At 36.6% G+C, this 23348-nt stretch overlaps 1 protein-coding gene across 1 annotated transcript in view; it reads right to left on the bottom strand.

Annotated features, from left to right (window-relative positions):
• grik3 (glutamate ionotropic receptor kainate type subunit 3) overlaps window positions 1–23348 on the bottom strand; it is a 158276-nt gene that overhangs the window by 69606 nt on the left and 65322 nt on the right. Inside the window, exons 2-6 of the mRNA XM_079895075.1 lie at window positions 17876–18049; window positions 15755–16012; window positions 11407–11588; window positions 7746–7799; window positions 3790–3960 (exon numbers count right to left, since the gene is read on the bottom strand). Coding sequence (XP_079751201.1) covers window positions 3790–3960; window positions 7746–7799; window positions 11407–11588; window positions 15755–16012; window positions 17876–18049 — 839 coding nt within the window. The remainder of the gene's footprint in view (window positions 1–3789; window positions 3961–7745; window positions 7800–11406; window positions 11589–15754; window positions 16013–17875; window positions 18050–23348) is intronic.

The following is a 23348-nucleotide window of genomic DNA, read 5'->3' on the forward strand; positions in this document are numbered from 1 at the left end:
CTCCTTCTCTTTTCATTACACTGTTTTCTAGACTGCTGTAAGCTCAAGACACTGTCAAAGCATTTCTTTAAACCTCTCTAAACTGAATGAAAAGGCTAAATACACTCTACCTTGATTCCCAACCGAGGTGGGCAGAAATGAGAAATGAGAAATGGAGAAATGAGAAGACCTTTACTCAGAGCCTTACTTTAGGACATGGATGGGCAATGCCAGTATTTTAGGGCTACTGTCCTCCCTAATAGAAAATAAATAAAAATTGAAAAATCAAACCAAAGTCTCCAGGATTACTTGAATATTACAGGCAGGTGTGTTTGATTAGAAATGGAGATAAATTAAGCAGGACATATGTCTAAGTTGGCAAACTATCTGCAAATAGCATATTCCAAAAAAGTTCACAGTGTATTCCCCTACATGGCTGTTTTAACTTTGAAAGATGGATAATATTTATCTTCACCAATTCCAGGAGTAATGCTGGGTGCAGAATAAAACTTTGTACCTCACCAATCTGACCAAGGTTTTTGATCCCCCAAGCTCAGCTCATCAAAAAACCTTAACATCTACTGTGCCTTGAGGCAAAAATATATCTGCTCTCCAACCCTCTTCAAGCTGCTTCTGTTCATACTCTTTAACATTCCCTCTACATTAGGGATGAGCAACTTTGGTCCTAGAGGGCTACTGTCCGGCAGAGTTTCACTCCAACCCGGATCTAACACACCCGAACAAGCTAGTCAAGAACTTCCGAATTACTATAAAGCTACAGACAGGTGAGTTTGTCTCAGGGTTGGAGCTAAACTCCTCAGTACAGTGACTGAAGTTGCCCATCCCTGCTCTACATGGACCACGGGTGTCCAGTTCTGCTCTTGGAAGGTTATTATCCTGCAGTGTTTATCTCCAACCCCAATTAAAACACGCCTGAACCAGGTAATGAAGGCCTTAAGGCCAGTTCACACCAAGGACGATGACGATAAAGATAAAGATATAGTTCTAAAAAATCTTTTTCAATATTAAAGAATAGCAGAGTTCAAACCACAGCTATAACGATAACAATATAGAAAAAAGATTGCAAAATTGATATTGTTGGGATCATTTTCGTAACAATTTTTTTTTCCAGCTGCTGAACAATAAAACACTGACAGCCAATCAGAATCCATTCTAATTTAAAATAGCAGACGACATTGCGGAGAAGATAATCATGGAGGTCCAGAAAAAATCCACCACTGTTTGACAAGTCAAGCCTCCTTTTCAAGAAAATGGATATGGAAAACAATCGTTCATACCCTCTGAATAAATGGTGAGTGGTATTACCTCAGGTATGCGGCGTTTGTTTCGACAACATTGCCTTGCTTCCTTTCAAGTTGCGGTGAAAAAGACTAACGTTAGGTGTTGTTTATATTCCACTATGTTGACTACCTCAGCTAAATTCACCATTAGATTACTAGCTCGATTACACTAGCTTCACTCAAAACACAGCATGCTGAGGACATCTGCTGGTTAAAGCCGTATAAATGCAACAATAACAGCAAAAACATGTTCAATGACATTGTACACACTTTGAAACCGCAGCGCACGGGCTTAGGATAAACAGACCATTATCATTCGTTGGTGTGGACGCAAATATAGTTATAGTTATCTTTATAGTGATTGTTCCTGTTGTAAATGGCTCTTTAAGGATTGCTAGAAACTTCCAGGCAGGTGTGTTGGGGCAAGCTGGAGGTAAACTCTGCAGGACGTTTTCCCTTCAGGAGCAGGACTGGACACCCCTGACATTTACCTTCTAGAAATCGATATGCACAAGAATAACACAATAATGTTTGTCTACTGCCTCTGATGACCCATGAAAGAACCAAAACACTCAATATATTCAACAATATTATATTTCCAACTTTGCTACTGTCACCAGCAATAAAGCAACTCATTTTTCCAGCAAAGACTTTGGACAATGAATGACAAGCAAGTAAATAAATGGTATCCCATCCACTTGCTCAGTCTCTAACACATCCTATTGTAACAATCTCCTGGAGGGATGAGGGCTTGAAGTGTGTCCATTGTTCAGGCAATGTGAGCTGCTCTAGATTGAGCATGTCTGCAGGAAAGGTGGGCATTCATTCAGATGTCCTTTATATCGCCCTCGCCATTGGCTTCGTGTAACTAGGCAAAAAGTTGTTGTGATATGACAGCTGTGGGTATTAAGAGAGTGTTGGGAATATAAGACCAGATGGAGAAGTATTTTCAGTCGATAGCTGGACTGGCTAAACCGTGGACAAATTTAGTGGTTTCAATGGACTGTATTTAAACATTCAACAAACAGATGGATGTGGGCAGGATATATATGCCTCACATCAGTCTTTTTAGCTGTTCCAGATGCAATAACACCACCTAAGGTGCATATTCCAGGGTTTTCAACCTTGCACAAAAGAAATAAAGCAGTCCGTCTTAATAGACAGTGTTTTCCATACATTGATTTATCCGCCACAATATCAGCATTGACCGCCACAAATAGATTTCAGTGCTTCCTATTCATTAACTAGACTGTGAATATAGAATATCAACTTCTGATAATAACATGAAAGCTCATTACATTAATGTCGTGTTTTGCACCATTGCTGTCAAACAAACTAAAATCGAAAGCTTGATAAGGCTTTGTGTCTTTATTAAATCACAAAAGACAGTCTGTTTGATCAGCACGTGATCAGCTCTGCGTCTCAGTTCACAGTGAAGGAATGCAGTGAACTCCATCTGAGCATGTGCCGAGTTTAGCGTGCATTATTTTCACATTTGCATAGTTGACGATTACAGCATTTCACTATTTGTAATGAGACAGGTTTGTAAACTTGTTTTCCACCAAAATAAAAGCTCGACTGCAGTTTCTGTCAAAACAAAAGCTCACAGGTTTATCTCTTGCATGTACAGAAATGAATCCATTTTTTTGTTTTACAATATATGGCTATTACTGTCATAGGAATAATTTATTATTATTATTATTATTAGTATGTAGTGTAATGTAGACTGAGACACTATGCCACAGATTAAAAAGAGGTCTGAGTCCCCTTTAAAGTTCAGATACAAGTCAATGCACCGACTTTTTCTTTGTTCAATTTGCACACTGAATATGGTTTGGAGCTCTTAATTTTGAACTCTCAAAAGTGCACCAGATTTATAAATTACTGAGGTCCACCCACCAGTTTCACAAAATCCTGTAGGAAACACTGATATATGAACTGTATATATGAAGCACAAATCCATTTTGTGGAAGCAATGAAATGGTGGCACTGGAAGCATTTTTTTCCTATAATAACAGTACTCCTCTACATCAAAATAATCAGAAATTCTACAGCATGGTGTGGGAGTATTTGAGCTACTGTGAAATAGATTAATAGATAATCACAGAAGCCATACGGTTGAAACTGGTCTTTATGATATTATGGTATTCAACAATGGCAGCGTATGGGATGATTAAATCAGAACTGCTGCAATCTAAAGGATTCTATTACCTAGCCAAAAAGTAGATACTGTATTCGAGTATCAGCATATTGCTTTCGACCACGGTACTTATTTTTATTACAGACATCTAATCCATCTGAAACAGTTCAGTCTTGGAATACATTAAGGAAGAAATAGCTCCTATAAAGGTTATTTTTAAGACTATGGATTAACTGAATAACTGTGGCTATGGATTCGATTGGATACAGTGAAACTGGAACCTATTCCAAGCTTTTGTGTCATTGTTTAATTTGGCATTTAATTTGTGGTTAGCTGGCAGTGACATTCAGGGAGAAAATGGAAGCATACCGTCATGATCCCTTCCAGGAGACCGGAGTCTGGTTTGGGGGGAATCTGCTTCTCAAGGGACCACTTCTCCACAATAGTGGCAACCTGAGGATTTTCCACGTTTAGTATGCGGAAGCCGGTCATATTGACGCCACAGAAGCGGTACGGCTCCAGGTTTATGGCCATGAGATCCTAGAGGAAGAGCGAGAGAGAGAAAAGATATCATTTAACCGTCCTGAATCAAGCTTCATTGTTGCTGGGCGAGAGGCTTCTTGTCTCTTTGTCCCTTAATAAAAGCAGGAGATAGAGAGGGGGGGTGAAAAGAAGATAGACAGAGCAAAAATAAAAGAGATTAAGGATAATACCATGCTTTTCCAGGCCGCCTGGGTACATCCAGATGAAGCATAGTAGGACGTACACCTCTTTGCCAGCGTGTTTGATATCATAGACAGTGAGCCAGGAGTCATCCGCACAATAGCTGATTGAAACAGTTATTTGCTCTGTAATCCTGTCTTCATTGCTCCCATCCAGCGAATTGAACCGTAAACACTTCACACCGCTCTGAAATGCATTACTGTGTCTGGGCATTCAATGATTTTTTAAAGTGTGGATTCTTCAAAAAAGAACCCGAATTTTACATTCTCAAAGCAATGACGTTGGATGAAATAGTCTGACAATTAAATTGCTGGGGTGGAAAATAGCATTAAGATTAAGTATAAATGAATCGAGATATTTTCGTCTGAGGTCAAAGAGATAGCAAGAAGGCACGGCCATCTAACACAGGGTTCTGTAAAGCTGAGCATGAAAGGCAAAATGAGCAAGACCATGTTCATTGAAAGGACGTCCCGTAATGTGCTGAGGCTAATTAACGCTCTAGAACAATACTAACACACACCCACACTGTACGCATGCTAGTGTCTGGAGTGTTATTCTGAGAACAGTCACTCCGTTTCTTGTACCATCCTACATATTGCCAAACATGTTGGGAAGGTGGGGGCGGAAAAGAGATGTAGTAGAACATAATAGACTATTTCATTAACACCCTGTGGGGCTGGAGCTGCTGGAAGAGGAGCAGGAAAAGCACATGCAGAAAAAGCTTTGCCCCAAGAAACACCACTTTTTAAGCTGTAACACAATAGATTTCTGCTTAAATGTGAATGGAAGTCTGTTTTAATGGGTTCTATCTTAATGTTTTACTGTATCAATGCGGCATTCGTGTATTAGCCATGATTGATGCTCAAATGCTTTGAATGTAGCTGAATTTTAATTGGATTATTGTACAAAAAAACAAAAACAAAAAAACATTATGTGAATAGCCGCATTGTTCGTTTTATTATGTCTCAGATGATGGAGTCTTAGCAAACATCATTGTTTGGCAACACCAAAACACACTGGGCAACTCCCCTTATATTAAACACAGTTTGATTGATTGAACTTCATAAATATTCAATAATATGACAAATATGTTAGGTTCCTGTCAGCGCCGATAGCCTCGTGGTTAGCGCCATGATTTGAGATTTTTGCCCTACCTTACATCTACCTTACAATGCGTGGCGTATCGCAGAGCTATTGTAAGATGAGCATTTGTGATTAAAAAGTATATAAATGTTTATTTTTGTTGTGACTGATGGATTGTGTAGGAACTCTTATTCCTCTGCTGGGATCGTGTAGCTTTCCATTGATGTATGGTTTGTTAAGATAGGACAATATTTGGCTGAGATACAACTATTTGAAAATCTGGAATCTGAGGGTACAAAAAAATCGACACATTGAGAAAATCTCCTTTAAAGTTGTTCATTTATGTTGGCGATTGTGCTGCATTCACTCACAAAAATAAACGTTTTATATATTTACAATCTTTACTTAATATCCTAATGATTTTTGGCATAAAAGAAAAATCGATAATTTTGACCCATACAATGTACTGTTGGCTATTGCCACAAATATACTTGTGCGACTTGTGACTGGTTTTATGACCCAGGGTCACATATGGAGAAAAATCCTGGAATGTTTTCCTCAAAAACCTTCATTTCTTTTCGACTGAAGAAAGAAAGACATGAACATCCTGGATGACATGGGGGTGGTGGACATGTTAATTCTGAAGTGAACTACTCCTTTAAGACACGCTGTTACAGTCAAAAATTGACCGAAGTGCCTTAATAGATGAATTAGGTCTTAAAGACTTTTTAGAGGTGCGGAAACAGGAATTATGAACTATTATCTTAAATACATCACTGTTGACTTTTCTTGATTTAGTAGATCATCCGAATCAAAATGAATAATATTGTCGGGAATGATAAAATAACAACAATAAAATCAGTATTTCATTCCCACAGGATAGTGTTGTTCGCCTAGAAAGACACGGCATGAACACATAACAAACCTGGGTTCAAATGCAGACTCAATCTCACACCATGTCATGATCCTAGTGTGATTATTGTGGTTACACAAAAATGTAAAGAGGTAAAGAAAATCCAAGAGCTGTCCCAAAAACCCTCATGTGTGAACTGTTGAGCTACTTTCTTACTCCAGGGATTCAGAAAAAATATCTTCCATTGCTAGTTCAAAACTTGTGTCCAAGCCTCCGTTGATTAATTAGAAAACATTATGTTAAATATATGTAAAAATTTGTATTTTAATGGTGATTTTGGCTACAGCATCAAACATGTTTTACTTTTACAAAAATACAAATACTTATTTATTTATTTATTTGTTAAAGTTGCAAATAAAATCTACTTGGCTCAAAAATGTTGCACCATTAGATCTGAATGCATAATTTGATTGGGTCTTTTCAGCAAAAAAAAAAAAAAAGGCACAAATGGCACTGATTTGGTTTTTGAACATTTGATTTATCTTTTTGGCAGCAGCTCTGCATGCTAAGAGTAAATAAAAAAGGCAGTGTCTATTTACAGTAAGTGCAAATAGGCAACCTTGTTGCCAAAAGCCATTTACACTAACTTTGCTTACTATTGCTCATATTTTACCTTTAGTACACACATATTATGCAATGAATATGTATTATGCAGTGTACATTTTACTTCTATTTACGCTTTGAATAACTTCTATGACCATTTGCATTTTTTGTGAACAAGATCTGTTAATACATCTAACAGTTCTACCACTATTTTTATACTTAATGTAAATAAATGCTACCCAAATATATTAACAAATTCAAAAAAAAAAAACATTATACAAATTATTATTTAATAAATATACTGTATTTATATAGTTACATATACACATTCATTTGCATCTTCCAGTGATCAATTCATTAGATTTGTGATCAATTATTTTTCATTATTGTAATAATCTAATGAAAAACACACAATTGATTAGTTTTCATGGTGTTAATGTTCATCAAAATTAATGTTATATAGAATTTGTTTTCAATTTTAAAAATGTAAAACTTAAAATGAAGGTTGAAAATATAAAAATCAAAGCAAATCCAAATTATTAATGAATTCCATAATAGTATATATATATATAAACACTAAAATAACACTCATTCTCATTTCTGAATATGATTGAGTATCTAATTTCTGAGGTTCAATGCTGCCTTTGTGAAGCGGCTCACTATGTTTTAAAGGACTGCGCTGAAACATGTTCAAGAGAGGTTGTGTTGGCATTTCCAGAAGGATTTCTCTGAAAACAGTTTGTGATTTTTTAATATAAACGTCATGAGCATCAATTGAAACTTCATGAACGCCAGAATCCAGAGGTAGCGCACAGTTGTCAATCACTTTGTTGCCTTTGTAGAGGCTTTTCAACGACGTTTTGTTGATCTGAGCATGAGGGAAGGGCTAATGTTTACACCGGGGCGGAGGAAACTCCATTAAGGCTGTTTTGTCAAGTGAAATTGATATTGCAGACTGGATCCAAAGCTCATCTGCAATTAAAAGCCATTCATCAAAAAATAAAGTAGGAGCAGCACAGGAGCAAATGACATTCAATTTGCTGTTAGTACCGCGGTACATTACCAGAGTGGTGAAGATGTAGTGATAGTACTCAGTCATCATCCCCATCATCTGGGCCTGGAGGAAGAGGAGGGGTGGGGGAGGAAAAGAAAAAGAAAAAGGTCACTATGTCATGTCAGAGTAATTTGCAATCATTGTTGGCAGCCAACACAAACAATGTACAACAAATGAGATTGAATCAGAATAGCGGAACTATAAAGAACTACTCAACTCTTGATCTATCGACGTCTCTCGGCCTGTGTTTCTATTATACGGCACAACAGCTAGTGTCTCATATAAGGGCCCTTCAACACTGGACAAAAAGTTTAAGAACAATCTAATTAAGTCATTTAAATTTCAATTACATTAACCTGGCTTAAAAAAATAGTTGAATAATGAAAAACTTGAAAAAAAAAAAAAATAAGTTGAAATTATTTTGATGAGTTGAATAAGTTGTCATAACTTATTGATCATTTCATTGCTTTTCAGTGAAGGTATACTTCACCCAAAACTGCCAAAAAGATCACCAAAAAAATTGTGTCACCCTTGTACTCTTTCTTTCTTCTGTTAAACACAAAAGATGAAGAATATTTATCTTCTGCATAAAATAAAAGTGAATGAGGACATTCGACGGAAAGATCACATGGAGTTTGGAAATGACATGAAGATGAGAATTATTGAAAAAAAATTCCTGTAGGGCCCTATGAAATCCATTTGATTTTTCCCTCAAATTTCATTAAATTTTTTTACCCAATTTCCATGTTTTCAGTTTTAATTTTTCTGGATTCCATTTTAACAGTTTAATCAAATTTTAATAATAATAATAAAAAGGATGTGTAATGAATTGAATTCATTAAAACATTCTTTAAAAAATTAATAATCTATTAATATTTTTAAAATAACACCGCCATATGATGGATGAAAATGAGTGAAATTGTGTGATATCCTTAAAAAACATATTTTAATAATCTTTGCAAAGTGCATTCTACTTTACAATAGTAATTCATTTCTGTTATAATTTCTTCAAGTCTTATATTTCGGTGGTTTGTAGTGAAGCCCTTTGAGTTTCTCAGTGCATCTGATGACAGTTTTATCAAATGAAATGATGAAATGCTCGTGAGCTCTGAAGATGAACTTCTCGTCTTCATGATGTGTGTGTAGTAGAACAGTCAGACTCGAGACTCGATTTCAACAGCAGTCGTTTTGCGAAGACACTAGTCCATATCACCATCTGAGTAAATGTACAGCCCTTCTTTTTATGTATTCATCCAAATTTGTCCAAACTATATTAGACAATCAATTCCAGTTTTATGCCTGGAGTTTTCCGCATCGTGGAAATCATAGGGCCCTAATGATTGTTTTATACAGGCCTATTGGTCACAGCTCCTCTCAATACATGTTCATACAAATGCTCACTGTTCCCTTGGTGTTCATATGTCTGCTTTAATTATGCAATCTGCCACGAGGAAAACCCAAGGTTATGCATGAACTTTTTCCCTCTCCTACACCGTAAGTTTGTGGAGAAGTCAGAAACTGTTTCATTTCCTACAATGGGCTGCAGAAATAAACCCCTTCTATGTCTGTGCCTGTACTTTCTATATTCCCCAGTCCCTCACACACACACACACACACACACACACACACACACCGGCTTTTAAAGACTCCTGGGATTTAGCCCACAGACGTCTCAGACAGACTCTGTGTCCGATTGCATTTCCACTTTCTCTCTGGCCTGAGGGGGAGAACATGCGCGACAGAAGTTCAGGAGAAGCTGACAGAGAAGAACGAGCCTCAGACAGGTTTCAGACAGGTGACCGCACGAATAAGCTTATTAACAGGACTCGGGACACAGAGAATCACACAACTTTTTCATATGACCAAATGCGAAATAATACAGCGCCTACAGTTAAACCTGGAAGAAATATGCAGGGGTGTCAAAGCTGAATGAAACGAAGCGCAAAATAACATCTCGAGACACTGTGAAAAAAGTCCTGCTTGGAGAGGGATTTCTCTGAGATATAAACACATGAAACACATATTCAGTCCCCATTTGACCCGAGGTCAACATTCTCCAGAGCAGATCCGATGATTTCAGACACGCTTTTATTGTGTTGCAAAGACAAGTTAGTGAACGCACCACCTAAATATATATACTGTATAAAAATACTGATTTCTTTCAGTACTTCACTGCTTGACATCCTTGTGTTTGCTCAATGTATTTATATTTCAGGCTGATAAAGATAAGAAATGGTGTTTATATGACGGCCCCACAAAAGTATTTAGACACTTAAACACGCTTAGTCTGTACTCTATATAAGCCCATTTCTGCAACTTAAGAATTATGACAAAAAAAGTTGAGATTATGAGATAATAAGTCATAATTATGGGAAAAAAAATGCAAATTATGAGATCCTAAGTCATAATTATGAGATAAAAAGTTGAAATGAGATGCTGTCATAATTTTGAGAAAAAAGTAAACATTATGACATTGTAAGTAATAATTACGAGATGAAAAGTTGAAATTGTGAGATGCTAAGTAATAATTTTGAGAAAAAAAGTCAATATATGAGACACTAAGTTATAATTAAAAGATATAAAGCTCAAATTATGAGATACTGTCATAACTATGAGGAAAAAAGTCAAACTTATGATATTCTAAGTAGCCTAATAATTGTGAGATAGAAATCTGAAATTATGAGATACTAAGTCAAAATGATGACATTCTACATAATTATGAGATACAAATTAAGACAAAAAGTAATAATTATGATATTTATGTCATCATTTTGACTGTCATAATTGACTTTATTTTATAATTCTGACTTAACATAATGTTATCTTTATATCTCATAATTATGACTTATAACATCATAGTTTTTACTTTTTTATCTCATTATAAATTACTATCTCATAATTTTGACTTCAAACACATTATTTGAAAGGATATGATTTTGGCTGTACACATAAAACAAGCATTTGTGTCAAAAAGATGAAGTGTACTTTGGGCTTTCAGAACATTTTACCATCCGGTTCATTGTGCTGCTATAGACTTCATGTAAGCAAAACTAAGAAACACTTTAGTTGCCATTCAAACCTTTGATGTTTGGCTCTCTAAGAAACATCAAAGCAAATGGCGTCTTCAAACACATGATGCCTGAGCTACAGCAGCTTCACTAAATACTTTTACTGTACTCTTCATTTTCACCAGCATATCTATTGTTTATCCTAATTTCAAATGTAAGCGTATGGTATCTGTCTTTTTACAAATGTCACTTAAAAGAAAAGCACTATGGGTGCTCTGTAAGAGATAGAAAATAGAAAAAAATACCAGTGGATGTTTCCCTGTAAATGAAAACATGTGTAAATCCACAGCCTTGAACTCTAGCAGGCCTTTCTTAAGGGTGCCAAACAATAGAAAAATGGCCTAATTGCTTAAAAATGCCACTTAGTTTAACATTCAATAGCATGTATACATTTTGAAGGACAGCTGAAGGGAATAGTTCATCAGGTCCACTGTAGATGTTCACACGTATGTGGAGTTTAATCTCCATTCTGCCTCCAGCAAAAGCATATAGCATATATAATTTAAAACGTCAGGTCCTAAATCCAACACAGCTTCACTGGACCTGGAGTGAAACTTCAAACAGACTTGAGTTGGGATCGTGGGATATGAGCGTGGACTCACTTGCTTGAGGATCTGGGCCGCCATTATGTGGCTGCAGTCGAAGATAATGCGAAACTCTCTGCTTCTCTTCATCTCTTTGAGCAGAGGTCTGGTGTCCGCGGTGTCCAGCGGGAGCTGCCGGATCTTCAGTCGGATGTTATACCTGGACGGAGCCATGATTAACTCCTGAAGTCTGATCAAACCTGCACAACAAGAGTCAATTACTGGATATGTAGTAGCAGCTCAAACCAGCCCTGGGTGGTCAAGCAGGTTCACAAACATGATAGCTGGCTTGAAAAAAAAAAGGCCTATCACACTGAAATCACCAATATTTGGTCATTTCCAAATGATTTGGATTGTTTGACTTATTGAGCTGTGTCTGCTTGGCCTTCTGAATGCATAATGAACTCTTACAATAAGGTCCAATTCGTTAACATTAGTTAAAAGGGTTGGGTAAAAAATATTGATTTCTCGATTTTAATCGATTCTCATTTTTACGATCCGATATCGATTCTCAAATCCCAAGAATCGATTAGGCTAGTCATCCTGTTTTCAGTTGATGAATGAATGGAACATTGTAGCGCACCTCCCATCCAATAAATCACAATAATCTTTGTGCTTTGTTACTATTGATATGAAACAAAGTCTTTATGAAATTCAAAAACATAAATAGCGTTTTGGCGCTGTGGCGTGAGATCGCTCTGGCGCAGCTCAAGAGAAGCACATGATCTTCTCTTCCGCATTAATAACACCAGTTACAGCACCAAAAAAACATGAATGCGCATCTGAAAGTGTGTTAAAAGATAGAGTACAACTTATCGAAATCCGTATCATGTCACATGGAATCGCCCAATCATTTACCTCAGAAAAACCATATCCAGTGACCATAAACTCGTCAGTCAGCTGGAAAAATGAACTCTAGAGAGGAGCATTTTACTAAATATATGCACCATATTACATATTCATTATAATGTTTAATGTTCTTCAATATTTAATGCATGTTTGAATAAATCTGGCAGGTTTTTTATGACAGCCACCATTTAAATGTTTATATTTCATATAACTTTATTATTATTAAGAAAAAAGTGACATTTAAGTGTTTTAATACAAATTAGTTAATTTGTACTTGTTTAAAAAAAATATGTATTTGTTTATTTATTTTTTACCAATATTATAGTAGGCTAATGAAGCCTAGTAGGCTTGCTGACTCCTAATAGTCTAAACTAAAACTAAAAAATAGTTTACAGCATTAGTTAAGAGATTTCCTTGAGGAAATTTGCCATGTATTGTACCTGATATCCAAAATAATCACTATTGAATCGAATTGCAAGCTTGTGAATCGAAATCGAATCGAATTGTGAAATTTGTGTCAATACCCAGCCCTATAAGTTAATGCATTGACTAGCATTAACTGACAATGAAACATACATTTGTTACAGTTTGTTAACTTGGTTCCATTTTATTTCGATAGTTCACTTTAGACATTCTACTAACTATAAGTAACGTTGTAACTACATGTCAACTAACTCTCATTATAGTATTAGTAGACTGTAGTAGTAGACTGTTAGGTTATGGTTCGGGTTAGTAGAATAAGTTGACTTGTAGTTGCAAAGTTACTTATAGTCTGTTGGGGGACCAACAAATATCAGATATTAAGTAGACAGTCTACTAATACTCTAATGAGTTAGTTGACATGTAGTTACAACGTTACTTATAGTTAGTAGAATGTCTAAAGTGAACTATCGAAATAAAATGGAACCAAGTTAACAAACTGTAACAAATGTATGTTTCATTGTCAGTTAATGCTAGTCAATGCATTAACTTATAGTCAATGCATTAACTTTGACCCCTCCTCGGGTCAAAGGGGTGCGCGCATGTGGGCAGCTCCTGTAGCTGCAGGGGTGGTAGCCATGGTAGCGAGGGAGAGTGACAGTCAGGGGTGGTAGCCATGGTAGCGAGGGAGAGTGACAGTCAGGGGTGGTAGCCATGGTAGCAAGGGAGAGTGACAGGCGCCCAGCCAATCATTTCATTCGTTCAGAATGGAAATAAGTAACTGTGTTTATTGCAGCCCTGAGAGGACTACAGACACTCGATTTGTATACTCTCCTTTTCAGAGTACTTACATTTTAATTATGTATTGGTATATAAATACAGTTTAAACTAATTTGGGAAAAAGTTTTTTTAGAAAAAACCTGCCTACCCTGCCTTTAAGTAATTTATAAGTTATTATGATTAACTAATCATTTACAAAACATGACTATGCATTCATAAATTATCAAAAAATTATATGCTAATGATTTACAAATATGTTGTAAGATGGTTAATAAGTTATTAGATGTTCTTTTATTAATCACTTATAAATCACTGAAATATGGATGTTGTACAAAATTGTTGTATCATATCCGTGTTTTGTAAGTGATTAGTTCATCCTTAACTAATAACTTATAAATGGCTTATAACTGAACATTATTATAAGTAGTGGTGGGCATAGATTATTTTTTTTAATCTAGACTAATCTCACTGTAATCTTGGAATTAATCTAGATTAAAATGGCTCATTTGAATTCTGCCGAAGGCATTCAGATTATGTGTGCTACCCAAATAATGACTAAAGGGCACGTGTTTCTTAAATACAAAGTTACATTTAAAAGAACTTGTGAAGAAATGCCAGAGATTTTTTTTTTTTTTTTTTAAACTAACATAATAAAGTGTGATTTTTTTTTTTTTTTTTTTTTTACTTTGACCAGTGATGGAGCTATAATAGACTCTAATTAGGAGCATATAAAACAAAACAGCTCCTTGGAAAAAATGAAATGTAGCCTAATATTGTAGGCTAGTAGTTATAAACAAATGTCTATTTTTAGTTCAGATTAACATTTGAGGGCAGCAATTTTATTCATAATGTCAAAATAAAACCAATGTAATGTCACTTGAAAGCATTATAGCCTACTATTCCTGCCAAACTTCCATGGTTGCAGTTTGTGTTACTTACTACAGTAAATCCATGGTAAATGTTGCAGATCTGTGGACACTGGATAGTTCATTCATGGCACAATGTTTCTTCCTGGCTTCCACGCACTGTTCGATCCGTTAATAACGGAGAAATGTGAATGTTTCTCACTAGATCTCACAGCAATGTTATTACTTAAGTAGCGAATTCAAATGATTTATTTACTGGATCTCTTGATCAAGATCGCCTCGCGCTGCTTTGGTCTAAACTGATAAACAACGGTCCGTCAATCACACAATAACGAGTAGCTCAGTTTCGTTCCGCTTACATTACGTTTGCCATCTGATGTCGGACAATGTTGTGGTCGCGCCAGCGTCTCTTACATTATGAGCGCGCGTGCCACGCGCAACGCGCCTCCATTTGAAATAACGAAATTTTGGTCGGCAGGAAAAATGGTCCAACGAACCGTTCGGTTTGAAAATGCGTACCGAACACTGAACCGAATCCGCGCTAAAATATCAAGGTGAAAGTCATCATAGCTTGCTTAGTATAGACCCAGCTCCCAACCCAACTTTGAGAATAGATCTTTTTTTTATCGCCCGATAAGAGTCTCACGTTAACGCAGCACGTTAACGCCGATAACGGCCCACCACTAATTATAAGTGTTACCAAAGCATTTAATGTTAACCAATGGAACCTTATCGTAAAGTTTTACCTTTTTTTTATTTTTTTTATTTTTATTATTTTTTTATTGAGTGAATTGTAAATATTTTATATACATGCATGTGTGTGTATTTATAAAAACAAAATAATTATGCACAGTGAACACATATATTATTTAAACACAAACTTTTATTTTGTATGTGATTATATATATATATATATATATATATATATATATATATATATATATATATATATATATATATATATGAAGAGTTCAGATGCAAAAGCCTCTAAGTGCCATCTGAAATTTTCTTCTAGAATGATCATTTTTATCAAGCTCGTATATTTTATTTCAGTAATTTCACTTCAATGACAATTAATAGGTAATTTTCAATGCCATTTACGTGAAATTACTGAACTTAAATATACGAGCTTGATAAAAATGATCATTCTAGAAGAAAATTTCAGATGGCACTTAGAGGCTTTTGCATCTGAACTCTTCATACATATATATATGATATATGATGTATATTTATATATCACATATGTTGCATCTCTGATGAATTTCTATCTATTCCCCGTTCCTTTCATAGCTCAATCACTTTGATTTAAACTGTTTGTATGATATCAAAGCCTGAAGGCTCAATCTGACAGCAACAGGAACATTATGAGAGTCTCCTGCTTCTCATCACTGAAGTACAGTCTCCACTCTGAGGACTTCACAGTTTCTCGACATGAAGACATTAACTCTCACCTGTGCTGTCGTCGTAAACCACCGTGGCCGTCTTCCACTTGAGGAACTGCACCAGGTCTAAGATAGCGTAGCTCAGGGAAGAGTAATCCGGGTACAGGTTGGCGTAAAACGAGTCCCTGTTGTCCATCGGGTGGTGTTTCCATCGCACCTGAATGTGTGGCACCTCCAGGGCGTTGCAGATGGACTGAACAGCGTTGGATGAGGAGCTGTGGGACGGCCCGAAGATGGCAACGACACCTAAAGACAACTGGTCACACGCTGCCGACAGGAGAAAGACACGTCACTGCATGTAGAATAAGTCAAGTCATCTTCATTTATACAGCGCTTTTAACATTATAGATTGTTTCAAAACAGCTTTACAGTGATAATAGGAAATTACAATAACAGAGATTGTTTTGGATTTACAGCAGCTCTAGAATAAAGGGTAACACTTTATAATAACTGCACGCTATTAATCATTAGTTAAGCATTAGTAAACAGTTCATTCATCATTTATAAAGCATTAATAGACATTAATAAATGCAGTTATAAATGCTGTATTCTTGATTTAAAAGCATATCTATAATGTGTTTAATAATTGTATTTTCATACTTTATTAATGATCAATTTATCATTTCTAAATGCAGTATTTCATTATTTACGAACCAGTTATTTAGGAGTTGTCAGTGGTTCATAAGCTCACTTAGGAAGTGTAAGTAAATGATTAATAAACTATTTAAATGTACATTCATACATCTTATTATTCAGACATATAGTAATAGTTACTAAGTGTGTTAATAAATGCTTTATTAACATGTATTTCTACTGCAATTCAGGGTTAATTCAGGGAGTTATAAAGCATAAAGTTATAAAGTGAGGACTAGTTATACCTTGTAAAGCATTTACAAAGGAGATTTAAAGGCTGTTATATATTTTTATGTTCTGTATCACTGTGTTGTGTTTGTTTCCTTTTTCTGTTTAGAAGAAAACTGAGTCTTTAAATCTCCTTTATAAATTATTGACAAGGCATAACTAGTCCTCACTTTAGATGAGCTCACAAAAATAGTGAACTGACCACTACTAAATGCTTTATAACTCCCTGCATCTACTACATTTACTTACACTTTCTAAGTGATCTTATGAATCAGTGACAACACCTAAATAACTGGTTTGTAAATAATGCAATACTTCATTTAAAAATGATAAAGTGATCATTAATAATTTATGAAAATACAATTATTAAACACATTATAGATATGCTTATAAATCAAGATTAAAGCATTTATAGCCGTATTTATAAACTGCTTATTAATGTCTATTCATGCTTTATAAATGATGAATGAACTGTTTACTAATGCTTAACTAATGATTTATAGCGTGCAGTTATCATAAAGTGTTACCGAATAAGGTTATTGTCCAGATAAAGTTAGTAAGACATTTCATTAGTTTATAAGTAGTGTAGCTGATAATAACTGATAACCAAAACTTCTTGAAGACCCCATGAAATGGGGTTTTCTTTTCTTTCTTCCTATTAAAATATGAAGTTGGGCATGTTGAAAGGATCTTTTATATTATGTGGAACAATGCATTATGGATTTTGCAGAAGTATACCTTATTAAGATCAGTGGTCGGCAACCCGTTGATTGCGATAAAAGTTTTTTGAATGAATGAATTGATAAAAGCTACAGTTTTTAAAGGCCAGTTTGGACTGTTATAGAGCAAATTAACAACTAATAAATTTGCTTAGACAAAGAAGAAGAAAAAAATGGCTGCTGGTATCAAAATTGGCCAATTTGCTTATAAAAAAACCACGGAATCGGCCATGAGAACATCTACACTGTAGGTAGATCTAGCCTGTCATCAAGGCCGAGGTCAGGGGTCTTGGGCTTGAAAAGGTTGGTGAGAAACTGATTTACACATTCTACTGAATATAAGTAACTTTGCAACTACATGTCAGCTATAATATTTCACTACCGCATGCATTTGCGGTCTTTAAAATGGGTTTTGGTCTAAAGGTGAGATGATCAACGCTACGCATTATCGATTCAATCCTACCAAGTGTGAACACACCCATAGTTAACATTTGCTCAACACTTCTGGTCTAAACACAGACACAAACCTTTATGTTCTCACACCACTCACCTTTTCTGGAGGCCTCAAAGCTATCATAGATATTAATCCTCTGAATGTCATACGTTAAAGTTGTGTTGGGCAATAACGTCCTGTTTCTGTTGATATTATTAACAGCGAATTTAAAGGCCAGTTCCTCTGAGCTGACGAGTGCCACAGGTCCATCCATCTGCTCAAAAATCCCCCCTAAAACACACAAAAAACAAGAGAAATCACTGTCAGATGAACCAAAGCTGAACCCAGAGAAGAAGCTTGCATCGCATCCAAACCTCTGGAGGTGTTTTGCATTTAGAGCTGTCGGCGAGCTCGGTTGTGTACTTAAGGATCCTCTATTCGATCTGCTCAGCAGAAAGAAAGAGTCTCTGACAGGCTTTTAAAGTTCAAGGCCATAATGGAGATGAGGAGAGTGAAAGAGAGAAAGAGAAGAGTAAATGGCCTCATCAAAGCTACCTTGCCTCCTTAAGGCCTGCAGGTCACCTTTCATTCCCTGATAAAATAAAAAGTAGATTCACACACAGGCCTATAGCTTGTGGATCGGATTTTTGCACAGAAGTTTGGAAGTTTAAAGCCGTTTTTGGAAAAGTCATTTCATAACAGTCTGCTGAGATTTTCAGAAATGCATTTTATGGCCGAGAAATTCCACCAATAGAAGAGCCGGAGAAGTAAATTCTGTGTTTATTGACTTTAGTGTGTAATAGAAGCCTATAAAAACAATAAAATGATAACATCTGGAGCACGCTGAGCAATCTTCAGCCCTTGAGGATTAATACTGTTAGACCTGCTTCACCTTCCCACAGCATATCAGCGATATGACGGTCTGGAAGACTTATGAGCTCAGAGAAATATTGGTAGACCAAAGTTTGTTCAGTTGTACACAATTCAATTTCACATATTATCACTAAAATATTTTTAGCACTTTCCACAAATACGGTGCATAATAGCATCTGAAACTCTGGAACTGGAAACTGTATTCTTTTTTACTTTTTCAGTAAATAGCCAGGGGAAGGCAGTGCATACTCTTCAGAAAACACTGATCGGCCAAATATATATATACATGCGAATTTAAAGGCCAGTTCCTCTGAGCTGACCTCTGAGCATTAATTCGCATGGGGTTTATAAATGGTTTAACTGGATTGCTCAGACAATGGATTTGTTAAAGTGCCCCTATTAAGCAATGTTAAAGACTCCTCATAAGGTTTTCATGCATCCAAAGTAAAAAGAAAAACATATATATTTTCTCATAATATCCATAGCAGCATCAGCTCTTTTCTCACAGTGTCTGAAACGGTTAATCAAGGATTCAGTCTCTCTAAACCCCGCCTCTCCGTGAGCTGCTCTGCTCTGATTGGTTAGATGGCTCAGTCTGTTGTGATTGGTCAAACAGTGTGTGCCGCTCATTAGCATATCTGTATCTCAGCTTTTCCTCAGCACTTGACACACAGTGGTACGAACAGTAACGATGGCGTCGGTTTTACCATATCACGAGTCTCATCCTTTGGAAGTACATCGAAGTGTGTTTGCTTTCTCAGCTCGGAAAACTCTTCCAGTCCCATCGACAACTACAGTGTTTGAGGGCGGAGCAAAGAGACGCTGTTCAGCCAATCAAGATCACAGACTGACATTATGCAAATTAGTTACAAACCTACGTGGGTTCAGCAGTGAGACTGGAATTACTGACAACTCGTTTCAGGGAGTTAAGAATCACTTATTTTATTTTAGAAGACAAAAACTCTTTAAAACTTCCCAGACCTTTTACATTCACAAACAGGAGTGTGTTTCCCAAAAGCAGCATAGTTCAACAAGTCTGTGTTTCCCGAAACTATATTTCCAACGAACATTTGCAAACCGAATCGCAAAGTTGTGTGTTTGGAACGACAGATCACGACCTGCGGTTAGAAGCAGAGTTTCTCTTTTGCATGACATGTGGACTCAATAAATCCTTATCTTGAGCAAAATAAGCAAGCTGACATTCAGTGCAATCAGTATATTTTGTTTAGAATACATTCAAATTTACATCCTTTAGTTTGTCAAGAGATTTAAAGGGGTGTTATAATGCCCTTTTCAGAAGATGTAAAATGTGTCTTTGATGTCCCGAAAGTGTGTGTGTGAAGTTTTAGCTCAAAATACCCCACAGATATTTTTATATAGCATGTTAAAGTTGTCACTTTTTGAGGGTGAGCAAAAACGCACCGTTTTTGTGTCTGTCCCTTTAAATGCAAATGAGCTGCTGCTCCTGGCACAGGGGGCGGAGCTACAACAGATTGTGTCATTTTACCTCACACACACATGCACTGAAAATTTCAAAAACTTTTAGCCTTTTATGTTCAAACCGGAGTAAATGATGGAGAGACTCTAGAAGAAGTGACAACATGTAGAAGCAACAGGGCATTTCTGAATGGTTAGTTGGTGAATTTATGTTGCTGATGTGTAGTTATCTTCTAGTCATTGATTAGCATATTCTGTCTTGATAATCTATAAATCGCGTTCAGGGGGCAGGGTTTATGTAAATTCAAGGGTTGGTGATGTCACTATAACCCAGGAGGAATGTCGTGTAATCCCTACCAGCCGTTTGTTGTAGTCCTTAAAAAGCAAATATCTCCCTTTGCTTTGAACTTTGAGTGGTGTATCTTTGTCTGCAGATGTTGTTTATGCTCAAACAGCAACATTACACACTAACTAAAGTTAGAAAAGTGAAATCAGAATAAAACACCCCAATAAAGAGTCATTTTAGAAGAGTGCGCATGTGTGAACGTGCTCTAGTGCGTAAGAACGAGCCTATGACTGAATCTGGAAATAAAGCAAAATAACTGAGAAAAAAGAGAAATAGTCCTCAGATGCCATGTCCGTAATTTATAGCAAAACATCTAGCATTAATTTGATTTCAAACAGATTCATTAAAAGTAGTTATAACTCCACCACATGTGTGACACCATTAACCAATGCGGTTCAACGACCAATTTCCGACAATATGGTTTGGGGAAACAGTCGTGACTAGCTAGTTGATTTCTTCAACGATACATCATACTGTGGTAGTTTGAGCAGCGAGTTACGGCGTTGTACTTTAAACTTTAAAATCTCCCGAACTTTCATGCTATGTTAATCTTATATATAATATCTAACACGTCTAAACAGTTTTCCCTACAAAAATAGTAATGGCACACCAACCCTTCTGAATTGGAGACAAGACGAACGCTGTGCCAAACACAGAATAACCCTTGGGCTTTTTTTAACATTCCTTTTTAATATTTCCAATCCTGCCTTTCGAGTCCGTAGCATGTAGATCCATAAACACATGAATATTTAAGAGTTCTTGAGTCAGACCTCAGCACAGGTCAAGAGCAACCCTGAACATGGAGACAAGTTTAAGAGCGAGATCAGCATCCATCGAGACAAACACACACACACACACACACACACACACTATTTATGACTCCGCCGCTGCTTGACTTCTGAAGGGACATGATGCATAAACTCCCTGGAAAGAGCCCGACGCATTAAAATAAATGAATCCTGCCGGTTTGTGGGGAAATCTCATTAGAGTACATTAAGTAATTGCTGGAGTATATACTAATTTGACTATTAAGAGGATAAAATGTGCATTGCTCGGAAGCACTAAAATAGATTTAATAAAAAGGGGAGATCAGCTGCTGCGAGGAGAAAAACGCCCCGCGTGTAGCTTCGCAATAAATGCCTTTATTTCCAGATATACAAGCCATAAAGCAAAACGCTTGCGACTTCTCCGTCAAACGCTGTTTCCGATCAGGAGAACGTCTACGGATAAAGAGATAGGACACATTAATGGTGCAGGATATTTACGGCTCTGTGCTCTAAAGGGCCCAATGCAAATTGAGCTGTAACTTTTGATCTGAGATTTCTTGCACATCTTTCTCTGACATCAGTCAGTTTAAGTTGCGATTAACTTGTTTCCAGTTTTGAAACAGCTTTACAAAGGCGGTCTAATTAATCTCTAGAGTTTTATCCTGATAGAGAAACATGTGCTCATTACAGCTGTTATCTGTACTAATACTGATGCCAGAACACTGCTTTACAATACACTGCTTCTTAAAGTAACAACACAATTATTGAAATAATGAAGATAGTCCAATGATTCGAGTCACTGGGATCAAATCACCAGCACTTTTGTTCATCTTTGAAACACAAATGAGGATATTTGTAATATTTCTGTCCATCCATTGAAAGCTCATTCCACCTAAACTTTGACGCTTCGAGACACTGTAAAAGTAATCCATGTGATTTGAGCGGTGTAACCAATTTAATCCATTTAATAGTAAAGGGAAGCTAAAGTGTACTTGCATGTGGTTTGATATGTGAATGAAAGCCTAAATTAAATCTATTTCTCACATAAAGCGATCATGTCTTTTCAGAAGACTTGGATTAAACTGCTTGATTGATATGGGTTATTGGGCAACACTTTGCATTATAAAGGTGCATGTCTTGATAGGTGAGGAACATTGTTTCGATTTGTTTCACAAAGCTAATATATGCTGACCATTGCTTGGATATGCTCGTGTGTCATCTTTGCTTGTTTTTTTTCATTTGCGATATTATTGTCGTTTGATTCAGCTCTGAAAAAAGACACATATAAGCCTGGCGCGTTTAAACCTCCATAGAGTTGATCATGATAACTGTGAGGGTGTTGAGTGTCGTCTTCCGCGTGAAACGGAGCTGAACCATTGACGCGTTAAAACGCACATTACTATTAAAACACATTCGACATGGATTACCATAGTAACACATTGCTTTCACTTATTGATGACATCATACCCCCGGCCGGCAGGTACAGCAGAGGACGTGTTTGATTTGGTGATTTCAAATATCAACATTGGCCAAAAACTACCGATCCCACCTTTAAGTGGCCTTTTATTTCATTAATATTATCTGCAATTAGTTTTTTAAATGAATTTAGATTTAAAAAAAAAACAAACAATTATACATATATTACCATGGTGTGATAATCTGTTACTGAGAAAATCTAGACAGAAGGAAAGACACAAAGTGTATTTTCTCCTTGCGAACTATATGGTGTTTCATAATACTAAGACTCCAGCCTATTTCTGCAAAACAACAACAACAACAACATCAACAACAATAACAACAAAAACCCATTAACACACAAGGCAACTTTACAGCGGCGGGTCAGCTGACGGGTCAACCGGTGCCTTGTACCCGGATATACTGTCCCAGTCTCAAGGCTTGCCATGCACAGCCCACACAGCCAAGCAGAGCTCAGCCAAAAGCCCAACAATGAGACAATATCATTATGTTGTGGATGAATGTCTGAGCTGTTCTAGAGGGAGCTCTTTTGTAGCCCGGCTCTCCTGGTCTGTTTCCCAGCATGCCTCTGAATAACTGAACCACTCGCGCTGACACACAATGCAGGAGACAATGGCCCGCAATAAACAATTACGGCAAGCAACCAGCATTGTGCACAACACTGACCAATTAAGGGACGCTGTATTGCCCT

The sequence above is a fragment of the Squalius cephalus genome (genome assembly GCF_949319135.1).
Source record: "Squalius cephalus genome assembly, chromosome: 15".
Lineage (NCBI taxonomy): Eukaryota > Metazoa > Chordata > Actinopteri > Cypriniformes > Leuciscidae > Squalius > Squalius cephalus.